This window comes from Culex quinquefasciatus, chromosome 1 (assembly GCF_015732765.1).
Source record: "Culex quinquefasciatus strain JHB chromosome 1, VPISU_Cqui_1.0_pri_paternal, whole genome shotgun sequence".
Lineage (NCBI taxonomy): Eukaryota > Metazoa > Arthropoda > Insecta > Diptera > Culicidae > Culex > Culex quinquefasciatus.
Genome location: NC_051861.1, coordinates 93,109,854 through 93,122,828, shown reverse-complemented (window position 1 = coordinate 93,122,828; position 12,975 = coordinate 93,109,854). Strand labels below are relative to the sequence as shown.

Sequence of the window (12,975 nt, the reverse complement as noted above, 5' to 3'; positions counted from 1 at the left end):
TTTTTTTCTTAATCATAGCCCGGCGGCAATTTTTTGTCCATACTCTCTGTGGCTCAAAAGTTGAGTTTTTTTGTTCCCTAAAACATATCAAAATTTTCAAAAAGTAAAGCATACGGATTTTGGAAAAAATATTTAAAAATTAAAAAAAAATCAGCAAGAAAAAATAATGTGCCTATTTTTTCTGAATATGCCTTATCAATACCTACAACTTTCCCGAAGACACAAAATTGATCAGAAAAATCCTTCAAAAGTTACAGATTTTTGAATCAGCGTACCATTTTTGTATGGACAGCTGCCAAAATTGTATGGAGCCTTGTATGGATGAACCAATGACACACAATGGCTTCTTTTATCATTGGGATGGACCCCGCAAATTTATACAATCTTGATCTACGACGTAGGTGCAAAGAAAATTTGAAAAAGAATTTTATTTTTCCAATGCAATGGCTGGTTTTGGACTGCAAAATTGAATGTACGTCAGAAAATTATTAAACAGTGCGGCGCCCTGTACACCGACAATTAAATAAGCAGTTAAATGCCTTATTCTTCCACTTTAATTTTTCGGTTTTTCGTTTTCGGTTTACACCTGAACAATCTTAAAATTATTCATACGGATTTGTGATTCCTCTCTTTCCATCATTCCCTTGGAAATTTGCCGATTTCGTAGAAATCGCTTGACAAGTCATCGTTATGATTTATGCTGATTTAAAAAAAAAAACATCCATGTTTCACAGAGACAAACAAAATCAAATATTAAAAACAATAAATATAAATCAAACCGATTAAAAAAGAGTTTTTTCATAATATTTTTTTAAAGATTGAATCATCGTTACAAAAAAGAGAGCCACCCTAAAGAACGCAACAAGTGACATTTGCTGCATGGGATCACTCAAGCTTGTTTTGAGTACTTTGTAGCCAAGATTCGAAATGCATAAAATGTATGCATTAACTGTTAGCTGTAGGTACAAATTGCTTAAATCTTGTATTTTTTAAATGTTTTTTCTGAAAAATGGTTGAAATCATGCAAAATTTGCCTGAAAATTAAGTAGAATAAACAATGACCACTGCTGGTTCGTAACTGTACACGTGACAGTGCGTGTGTCGACACTATTGTTTCCAGAGTACTTTTCCACAAAAGGTCCCATGTGCAAATGCAACCCATCGCACATGGGTCAAAATGCAAAAAACGCACTCCGGATTGGTTGTTGTTGTTGCTCAGAATGATGAGTCTAGAACAGCGAACGAGTCCGGCAGCAGGACGGCATACTCGACCCGGCCCTCTCCCTCCTCCTCCTCGTCCTCGTCCTCCAGTGGCGACGCCGGGAACGGTTCCACGGCGGTGACGGCCCGCACGCTGGGCGGGGCCCGGCGGGACGAACGCGAGCGCAACCGGCGCCGCTGCCGGCCGTACGGGTCACCGGCCGCCGAGTCCAACCGGCGAAAGGTCGTTCCGGCGCCGTCCACGGAATCGTTTTCGTCGTCTCCTTCGTCTCCTTCCAGCTCATCATCCTCGGTACCAGCGGCTGACTCCTGTTGGTCCTGGGTGCGGCCGGGGTCGGATTGAAAGGGGGGATGGATGGATTAGTGCGGGTTGCCTACCTTGCGGGCGAAAGTGGCGGCCGACCGATCGTGAGCTTGTCGCGCGGGTCACATGCGCTTGAGGCGACAGAGCTGGATCAGTCGGTTTGGGTTCACGGAGAAGCCGTTTCAGATGTCGTGAACATTGGTCATGAATATTTGACAAATCATGAACAGGTGAACAAACATTCACGACCGCTGAAACGAATGTGCTCCATTGAGTAGTGAAATGAGAGTATAATCGATAAAGAAGCGTTTTCTTTTTGTGGTGATGTTAGTGAAGCAGATTTAGAAGTGACGGGGTGTGAGAAATGTTAAAATTTGGAGTAATTGTTGATAGGTAAAAGGTTGTAACGTAGTCTCGATGCTACTACCGCTGCGTTGTGGATTTTGGAAGCCGGATACGGTCGAAACTAACTACTATTATTTTAAGGCCAATCACACTGTCGGTCTGGTTTGGTTTTGGTTTGGATACGGAAGCTATACACACTAGTAGAGATGCCGTAGTTGCAACGTTGAAAGAGGGCATTTGTATACGGAAACGTGGGAGGTCGCGCAGTACAGCTAAATCAGGTACAGGTTTTGTTTTTTATAGCATGCCAATCATTCCACAGATTAGATCATTCCGGTGAGATATGATGAGGAAATAAAAAAAGTTAAATAATTTCGGTGAATTACGGTCAAGATCAAACTTAAAAAGTAAACGTGAAGAAGGTGAACCATGCAGGGCAGCCAATTCAGTTTTTGAATGGTGACGAGGATAGAGAAATAGTTTTTAATTCAGAAGAAAGAAACTTTCAACCAATTTACTTGCGAAGAAATGATAGGTGGTGGAAAATCAAAACATTAATGCATAATTTTTCATACGGGGCACATAATTCACTGTCAACTTTCAACAAATTGATTTTCAATCGATAACATTGACGTTCTATGAAAAATGGGGTTCTAACACTCCTAACATTAGGTTTAACATAAGGATAAGCTTATTTGTCTGATCTAAATGACACTTTGTACGACCAACAAAATAAAAAATATATTTAAAAAAATGAACATCTACTAAAAACTGTCAAAACTAAATTTTGCTGCGTTGATTGTTCACAACGATAAAGTTTATTTTACTGAGCACAATAACCTTGATAATAACCCTAACGACCACAATGGGTTTATGTCACATCGATGCAGTCTTCTAAAAGCTTAATTTATTTAGTTTCAAGGAAACTGAAGTGATGTCATTTTTAGTTTAGTGTAATAAAATGTGTTGTATTGCTTGAATGATCTATTACACTAAAACCTCGGTTTACGCTCAGGCGTTACGCCTTGTATTTCGACGAATTCTCTGGAACGACGCAACATACAGTTAAACCTCGCATAGTGCGCAGGCGTTACGCTTTGTATTTAGTCGATTTTTCGAATACGTCATAATATTTTGGCAATCTTAAATAAGATAAGATTAAAAAAGATTTCAAAAATGATACAGAGAAACCACTTTTTACGCGGTGGCGTTACGCTTTTTCTTTCGCCGATTTCTCTAAAACCATACAATATTTTTGCAAGTGTCAAAAACGTTTTGTAGATCTGAACAAAACCCACAAATTGCCTTTAAAAGATTGCAAAAATGTTGCGCCGTTCCAGGGAAATCGACAAATTAGAAAAGCGTAACGCACGGCGTAAAAAGAGGTTTCTCTGTAAGACATTTTAGAGTACTGTTAAATCTCGTTTAGTGTTGCACACGTTACGCTTTTTATTTCTTGGATTACTTTAAAACGACATAACATATTTGAAATCTTTTTGGAGCAAGTTGTAGGTTGGAACAAGACCAACAAATTGCTTTAACACTGGAATGCCCAACGCATGTCCAACTTACACGGACGCCCAAGCCTCCCAAAAAAGGTGGAACGGTAACTTCATCTCGCTGGTTCTCGGGCATTACTCAACCAATCGGGACGATTCTTGTTTACAGTGATTTGTAGTAGAGAGCCTATATGGAGAGGCGAAATGTCACTCTCAGGGTTCCAATCGAACTGTCAAATCGGGGTTCCAATCGAGCAACAAGATCATGCAAGAACAAGGTTGGAATCAATTTAAAATAATCTTGGCAAAAAAACGAGACTTATAACAATTACAAGTATTGTAAAATTGTTGTTGATAATAATCTGGTAGTTTTTGTTATGTTCGTGCTTGTTGGTACAAGAAAAGTGACAACACCAAAGAAAAACTACTAGTTTTTCAACCTTAAATTTGAATGACTTTGGGTGTTTGAAATTTCTCCCAGAACATTTCCCTATGTAGGTCCCTAATTTGTAGGAATGTCTAGATGATCCTAAAATTTTGCAGAACTTGATTTGAACAAATCTGTAATTTCTGCGATCGAAAATATCGTTCCACCTTTTTTTAAAATGGCTGCCTCCGCGGAATTTTTGGCGATTTTTTTCTTACACGCAAAAAAAAAGTTGGAACGATGTTTTTGATCGCAAAAATTACAGATAGGATCAAATTAAGTTCTGCAAAGTTCTAGAATCATCTAGACGTCCTAACACATCACTGGAAAGAAGAATCATCTTGATTGGTTGAGTTATACCCGAGAACCAGCGAGTTCAAGTTACCGTTCCAACTTTTTTGGAGCCTTGGGCGTTGGATGGTAAAAAGGATTGCAAAAATATTATGTCGTGTTCTAGAAATTGCAAATACAGCAATTCCATTTGAAAAGAGCCTAAACCAAAAAAAAGTTCTCCGATCGGGCTCAAAAAATTTAGCCAGATCGGAGAACTTTTTTTCGGTTAGGCTCTTTTCAAATGAAATTGCTGTATAAAAATCAATGAGGCATGAATAAATTTGGAACGAAATTTGGATTGAAATCTTCTTTACAATTATTTTTTAATTCGTTATTTTTTCAAAATTGTTTGAAATAATGATTTTTATGAAAAAATATTTTGTGCTGTTTTATTGAATCATTTTGAGATTTTTTTTTAAATGCAGCAATCTTTATTTTCAGTACGATTAATTTGCTTTTATATGCTTTTTTCAAACAATTTTCAAAATTATAAATAAATCAATTTATTCAAGATCCTCAAAAAAGAAAAAAAACATCATTCAAAAACGTCATTTCTGTGGTGTTGTTTTGGCGATTATGTGGTGGTAGAATCAACTAATTGCATTGCTAGCAATAATTCTTGCCCCACCTTCCCCTACTAAAATTTTCACAAAATACCGTATTTTTTCGAAAATACTCAAATTTTTATAATTCGCAATATGGGTATCAAATGAATTTTCATATATTTTAACTGTTTTAGAGTTTTTTGTATGAAATACTAAAATTTTCACAAAATACCGTATTTTTTTAAAGAACGAATTAAAATTTTGCATGCATTTTCACTGTTTTAGAGTTTTTTGAATGAAATACTAATATTTTCACAAAATACCGTATTTTTTTTAAAGTACTAAAATTTTCATAATTTGCTATACTGCCCCTAATCGCATAAATATCCCATATGCATTTTCATCGATTTCGAATTTTTGATGCAGTTTGGTTCAAAATTGTGTGCTCTTTCAAAAGAGTCTATAACATCCAGTACTTTGTTGTAGAAATCAGGAGGGAATCCTGATTTTTCGCGAAAACTTAACACGTAGCCTTATGTGTGGGACAAACTTCAAATGCGTTTTTCTCAGCTTGCTGTTTTTGCATATGGGACATTTATGCGAACATGGGCAGTATATGGGTATCAAACGAAGCGAAATTTTACCTGCAAACTCACTTTTTTAGAGTTTTTCTTAATGAAAAACTAACATTTTCACAAAAAAAGTGTATTATCTCGAAAATACTTAATTTTTATAATTCGCAATATGGGTTTTAAAATTTGAGATAGACTTTTCGATGGTATGATCTAAACATCGGATAATCAAGGATTGTATATTATTGATTAATTGTCTAAATACGGTCGAGGAAATAAAAAATGCCAAATGATTTGTTAATCTTAAGACATATTATGCACGAGATTTTCAAACCATTAATATGATAGCTATTTCCTTCACATGTCCCCATTGAAGTGAATTATGCGCGCCCACAGATCATGCAAGAAAAACGTTATTTTTTTTCGAGCCAATTACGGTGAAGATACAAACAAGCATTCCAAGAAGCCTACAGAACAGTTCCAATTTTGAGTGGAGGTTAGTCGGTACGCGATACTAGGCGGAATACGAGATGCTGCGGAAACTTTGAGTGATGGTACGAGAGAGGATTTGGAATCGTTTTTTGTTGTTTGTTTTTGCATAAATACCCATTGATCAGCTGTACCGTTTGCAGTAGTAGCAGTAGTAGTGATAGTAGGTTCCGCGCAATTTTCCACTAGGCTCGGCCGCTGTTCGTCGGTCGGTCGCGGTCCGACGACGACTCCACCGCCGCCGCCCGTCGCTGATTCAAGTTCAAGTTGTTGGTCGAGTTGATCGAGTTGATCGGGTTGAGGTTGGGGTGGAGGTTGGAGTTGATTTGGATTAGGATTATTGCTAGCGCTCGGATCGTTACTATCGGTTTGGGTGGTTGGTGTGTTGTTCATATTCTGAGTACTGATTATCGGTGAGGTGGTGGCGGTGATGTGAGTTTGGGGAGCTTTTGGACTGACTTTTGGATGACTTTTTGCTTCTAGGCTAGGTTTGTTGTTGGGTATGTTGGGTTTACCTGGGGAGGCGGACTGTGGCGCGGCACCTGAACGCCACGGAGGCCACAGTGGCTATTCCTCGGTCAGCTCCCAGATCATGAGGGAGGCGTCGGTGCCACCGACCGTGACCAGGCTGTGGTTGCCGTGCAGGAACTTGACACAGGCCAACGTACCCGAGTACACCTTTGCTTCGGTGAACTCGGCCCGTGGCGTAATGCACGGGTAGCGGAACAACCGCAAGTAGCCGTCGGTGTCTCCGCTGAGGATCAAGTCCTGGACGACGTTGCGGGACGTGGTCGATACGATCGTGTTCGCCGGTGACGCGTAGTACCGGTTGTTCCACATGCCGGCTATCAGGAAGCCGACCGTGCTGTTTTGGGTCATCCATTTGACGTCCTTCATGGCGATCGGGCTCTTCTCCGGCGACAGCGACTTCACGTCCCAGAACAGCAGATCGAAGTCGATCGTGGTCGACTGCAGGAAGTTGCCCTCGGAACTCCAGTCCAGATGCGTCAGCGGTTGCGATCCCCGGATCTTGTTGATCTTCTTGAACGAGAACCCGTCACGCGACACGCGGAACAGGTAGATGCTGCCGTTCTGCGATCCGATCGCGATCATGTCACCAACTGGAATTACAAAAAAAAAAAAACGGTTCAACTCACCACTACCAACTCCGAAAACCCCCTCTCCAGAGACACCCACCTTGGTTGAACTCCACGCAGTTCAGCGGCGATCCGCACACCCGGATCGTCAGCATCGTGGCGCCGTTCTCGGCGTTGATCACCACCAGGTGCCCCTCGGAACTTCCCGCCGCCAGGGCCGCCCCGTACGGGTGGAACGCCAGCGAGATGATCTCGTAGCCCACCGACGAGGTCCAGATGAGCTTGTGGCGACGCCACAGCGCCACGTACTTGTCGTGCCCGCCGGTGGCGAACACCTCGTCGTCCGGATGGGCGGCCAGCGCCCACAGCTGCTTGCCGTGGCCAAAGATGACCTGGTTGAAGCGGCGCTGCAGCGACCCCTCGAGGATGTTGTTGCGGGTCGTACCGACGTAGATGTTGCCGTCGTTGCGGCCCGGCCGCTGCGGGTAGATCGTGCGGACGCCGCCGGCCGACTCGGGGAGCTGTTCGGGGGGAAAGAAACGGGTTGTTAAAAGCCATAATTATTTGAAGACAGGACAAATTTGAACTCCGGGAAGTCCGTAGATGACTTAGGACATCCCAACATTTCAACAACGTAGTCTGCCATATTCACTGAAGCAATTCGATTAAGATCCGGAATCATACACCGCCAACCTGTTGCTTGTTACGGTAAAAGATATGCGGATCTGAACTCCAGAAAGTCATTGGATGACTCATGCTAACTAAACATATCAACAATGTAGTCAATCATATTCACTGAAGCTGTGCGAGTATATTCTGCGGTCTAAAACTCTCTACCTCTTGCTTTTTACGGCGGACACACAGATCTTAACTCCATGGAGTCTCTAGATGACCCTGGATATCCCAACTTACTAACAAAGAAGTCTACAATACTCACTTAATCTATGCGAGTACGATCCATGGTTTGTAACCGCCTACCTCTAGCTTGTTACGACGGTAGACACTCAGATCTTAACGCCATGGAGTCTCTAGATAACCCTGGATAACCTAACAAATCAACCAAGTAGTCTACAATACTCACTGAAGCTATGCGAGTACGATCCATGGTGTGTAACCGCCTACCTCTAGCTTGTTACGGCGGTAGACATACAGATCTTAACTTCATGGAGTCTTTAGATGACCCTGGATAACCTAACAAATCAACCAAGTAGTCTACAATACTCACTGAAGCTATGTGTAACCGCCTACATGTTGCTTGTTACGGCCGTAGACATGCAGATCTTAGCTCCATGGAGTCTCTAGATGACCCTGGATATCCCAACTTACTAACAAAGAAGTCTACAATACTCACTGAATACATGCGAGTACGATCCATGGTTTGTAACCGCCTACCTCTAGCTTGTTACGGCGGTAGACATACAGATCTTAACTTCATGGAGTCTTTAGATGACCCTGGATAACCTAACAAATCAACCAAGTAGTCTACAATACTCACTGAAGCTATGTGTAACCGCCTACATGTTGCTTGTTACGGCGGTAGACATGCAGATCTTAACTCCATGGAGTCTCTAGATGACCCTGGATATCCCAACTTACTAACAAAGAAGTCTACAATACTCACTAAATACATGCGAGTACGATCCATGGTTTGTAACCGCCTACCTCTAGCTTGTTACGGCGGTAGACATACAGATCTTAACTTCATGGAGTCTTTAGATGACCCTGGATAACCTAACAAATCAACCAAGTAGTCTACAATACTCACTGAAGCTATGTGTAACCGCCTACATGTTGCTTGTTACGGCGGTAGACATGCAGATCTCAACTCCATGGAGTCTCTAGATGACCCTGGATATCCCAACTTACTAACAAAGAAGTCTACAATACTCACTAAATCTATGCGATTACGATCCATGGTCTGTAACCGCCTACCTGTTGCTTGTTACGGCCGTAGACATACAGATCTTAACTTCATGGAGTCTCTAGATGACCCTGGATAACCCAACAAATCTACCAAGTAATCTACCATACTCACTGAAGCTATGTGAGTACGATCCATGGTCTGTAACTGCCTACCTCTTGCTTGTTACAGCGGTAGACACACAGATCTTACCTCCAAGAAGTCCTTAAATGACCCTGAACATCCCAACACATCAACCTTCCCCCCCACAAAAACTCACCTTGATGTCCGTTATCCGGCGGTAGTTCTGCAGCGAGTCCCACGCCGCAATCTTGCGGTCCTTCTCGCCGCCGGAGATGAGCGTGCCCTCGGACAGCATCACCAGACACGAGATGGCCTTGTTGTGCGCCTCGAACTCCATCCGCACAAAGTACGCCCCGTCCGCGTCCACGCTGTAGATCGTGATGAACCCGTCGCTGTCGGCCGTGATGACGTCACCGTCCGGCTCGAACTGGACGCACGTCACGAACGTTTTCGAGGGCTGCGAGGAAAGATTTGGTTTCAAGAGGTTTTTGGGTCATTTCACCGAAAACGTTATCGCATTTTCTTTTCTTAACGAGTTTAGAAAGAATGTTGGTAATTTCACCAAACGTGTCATTTTGCCTTAAGGCCATTTCATCGAATGAGTCATTTGACCGAAATGGTCCTTTCATCGAATGGTCTCTTCTCTACTCTCGAAAGATATTCAAAAATCTCGAACAAAAGGTCAAAACCATGATTCGGTGAGACTTCAATTCGATAAAATGACCCTTTCGGTGAAATGACCCATTTCACCAAAACAAAAAAAAAGAACACTCACCGGTTTGATGATGTCGGTCTTCTCGAAGAAGCCGTCCTTCCGGCGGTGCCAGAACGCGAGGTGGCCCTTGCCGTGTGTGATCAGTAGATTGTCGTCCAGCGGGTGGAATGTCGCGCCCCAGATGCCCTCCTGCAGTGTCTGCGCACCGGAAAAAATGGGGTTAGGGGAAAATGGAAAACCAACAGACATAAATTAAAACACAGTGCTGGCTTTTTCGTTCTACTTTTGGAAGGGGTGGTTTAGGGGAGCAGAGCTGTATAAAGGGGGTTCAATTAAGGCTATTGCTGATTTTCTTTCAAGTTTTAATTCCCCCTCTCCTTCAAAATTAAAAAAAAATCATGCAGAATTAAATTTTTACTGACAAAAAAAACAAGGAAAATCGAATGGAAATTATTCGCTTAGTACATAAATTAAATACTTTTGAATTTATTTCAAAAAAGATAACATTTTCTGAACGTAAAAGTAAGGAAAAAATATTCTCATAAATTTATTGATATATTGACATATTTGATAATAGCATAAGACTAAGTGTAATGACGTTTTGTGATATTTTTTTGAAAATCAGGCTAACAAAAAAATAAAATAAAAACAAATTTAAAAATTTTACCCTCTACTGCCCACATTTTTTTCGTTTTTTTTTTATTTTTCCAGTGTTTAGTAGGTTATTTTTAGCAACTTTTGTATTAGGGTAATTCTCTACCAACTCACACGAAATCGGGAAAAGTTGCCCCGACCCCTCTTCGATTTGCGTGAAACTTTGTCCTAAGGGGTAACTTTTGTCCCTGATCACGAATCCGAGGTCCGTTTTTTGATATCTCGTGACGGAAGGGCGGTAAGACCCCTTCCATTTTTGAACATGCGAAAAAAGAGGTGTTTTTCAACAATTTGCAGCCTGAAACGGTGATGAGATAGAAATTTGGTGTCAAAGGGACTTTTATGTAAAATTAGACGCCCGATTTGATGGCGTACTCAGAATTCCGAATAAACGTATTTTCATCGAAAAAACACTAAAAAAGTTTTAAAAATTCTCCCATTTTCCGTTACTCGACTGTAAAAAATTTTGGAACATGTCATTTTATGGGAAATTTAATGTACTTTTAGAATCTACATTGTCCCAGAAGGGTCATTTTTTCATTTAGAAAAAAATTTTTCATTTTAAAATTTCGTGTTTTTTCTAACTTTGCAGGGTGATTTTTTAGAGTGTAACAATGTTCTACAAAGTTGTAGAGCAGACAATTACAAAAATTTTGATATATAGACATAAAGGGTTTGCTCATAAACATCACGAGTTATCGCGATTTTACGAAAAAAAAGTTTTGAAAAAGTTACTTTTTGCGTTTCTCTTTGTTTCGTCGTCCGTGTCTGTCGCGGGTGACCATGAATGGCCATGATTGATGACGACCAACTTTTTCAAAACTTTTTTTCGTAAAATCGCGATGACTCGTGATGTTTATAAGCAAACCCCTTATGTCTATATATCAAAATTTTTGTAATTGTCTGCTCTACAACTTTGTAGAACATTGTTACACTCTAAAAAATAACCCTGCAATGTTAGAAAAAACACGAAATTTTAAAATGAAAATTTTGTTCTAAATGAAAAATGACCCTTCTGGGACAATGTAGATTCGAAAAGTACATTAAATTTCCCATAAAATGACATGTTCCAAAATTTTACAGTCGAGTAACGGAAAATGGGAGAATTTTAAAACTTTTAGTGTTTTTCGATGAAAAATACGTTTATTCGGAATTTGAGTATGCCATCAAATCGGGCGTCTAATTTACACAAAAGTCCCTTTGACACCAAATTTCTATCTCATCACCGTTTCAGGCTGCAAATTGTTGAAAAACACCTCTTTTTCACATGTTCAAAATGGAAGGGGTCGTACCGACCCTCCGTCACGAGATATCAAAAAACGGACCTCGGATTCGTGATCAGGGACAAAAGTTACCCCTTAGGACAAAGTTTCACGCAAATCGAAGAGGGGTCGGGGCAACTGCTGTGTGAGTTGGCGGAGAATTACCCATTACGAAAAACTTTACTTTTGTTGTTTGATGTTTTTCTTGTTTAATTTTTAGTATTTTAATTTGCAATTATCTTTTTTAGTTTATGTTTGTTATTGGTAGTATTTGGCCTATTCTACCACCTCCTGTCAGTCACTTTTTAAATTTTTGCTTGTTTTACAGATTTTCTGCTTTAATTGTCGAAAATGCATAGAGGCATAATATGCGACTCTACAAAAATTACTGCATTCTTCTTTTTAATTAAAATAAAGGAAATATAAGTAAAAACCCCAGGCACAGTTGACCCTTAAAAAAAACATTTTTAAAAACATTGGCAAAGGCAATTTTCTAAAATTTCAAGAATTTTTCTTTCCAATGCTTTTTAAAGATCAAAAATTGGTTTAAAAATTGATTTTTGGCGATTTTTTTTAAATCGAAGCCCGTCTAGAGGTGGGGTTGGGTTGTAAAACCCTCTACAAAAATAACACATAAAAAATTATAGAGTCAAAAAATTTAAGAGTTGAAAAAAATTACAAATAAAATTAAATTTAATTTTAATTCTCAAATCCTGCAATTCCCTAATTCTTAAATTTTCAAACATTTCAGATTCTAGATTTTTAAATTCATAAATACATTACGTCTTAAGTTCTCAAATTCGAAAATTCTTAATTTCTGAATTCCTAATTTCCTAGATTTCTAATTTCTTAGTTACAAAAAATTTACATTTTTGGAGTCATATTTTAGGACAGAAACTCAAATTAAGAGAAAGATAAAACAAATCTTGATTGGATTGGAAATTTTTACGAAGACTTTGGACAATAGAGTACAAAATGTCTTAAAATTTTAAAAATTTCTGGTTTTTTTTTTCATTTTTGAGTTTTGAATTAAAATACTTAAAGTATGTCAATTTCGTGTTCTGAACTTTTAACTTTTTGAAATTTATAATCTCTGAACGTTTTTTTTTTAATTTCAAAAGTTCTAAGTTTTTTTTAAGATAGAAATTTTTAGATTTATTAAATTAGATTTTTTTATAATTTTTTTAATTTTGTATTATTCGAATATTTTGTGATTTTTTTACATATACATTTTTTATTCTAAAATTTCTATTTTTTTTTTGAAATTCCTGTATTTTAAATTGTTTCCTAATTTTTAAATTTGAAGCTTTCAAAGTTTTTCTTTGGTTTACTTCGAGCAAAAAACAAAATCCGTCTTTTTTATTTACAGATTCTGCGTTTTGAGATTCGGCATTATAAGGCTATTCGGAATTTTGTTTTTTTTTCGTAACTTTCAGTTGCATTCAAATAATCCAAATTATTTGATTTTTAGCTTTTAATTTATCAAAAAATTCCCACTGGGTCACCCAAAACCTTTTTTACGCAAATG

General features: G+C 39.2%; 1 protein-coding gene across 4 annotated transcripts in view; it reads right to left on the bottom strand.

Moving 5' to 3' along the window:
* Positions 1-1,451: 1,451 nt before the first annotated feature.
* LOC6042705 (echinoderm microtubule-associated protein-like CG42247) overlaps positions 1,452-12,975 on the bottom strand; it is a 145,401-nt gene continuing 133,877 nt past the window's right edge. For 2 of the 4 annotated variants that reach the window (XR_005277676.1, XR_005277678.1), the window contains exons 7-12: positions 9,592-9,729; positions 9,013-9,273; positions 6,933-7,353; positions 6,251-6,856; positions 5,870-5,986; positions 1,452-1,539 (exon numbers count right to left, since the gene is read on the bottom strand). Coding sequence is in view for 1 of the 4 variants with exons in the window: in XM_038257022.1 (XP_038112950.1) it covers positions 6,303-6,856; positions 6,933-7,353; positions 9,013-9,273; positions 9,592-9,729 (1,374 nt within the window). In the remaining 3 variants the exon portion in view is untranslated. Of the gene's footprint in view, positions 1,540-5,869; positions 5,987-6,129; positions 6,857-6,932; positions 7,354-9,012; positions 9,274-9,591; positions 9,730-12,975 lie in introns of those variants that run through there. The other 2 variants (XR_005277677.1, XM_038257022.1) reach the window with 2 other exon arrangements.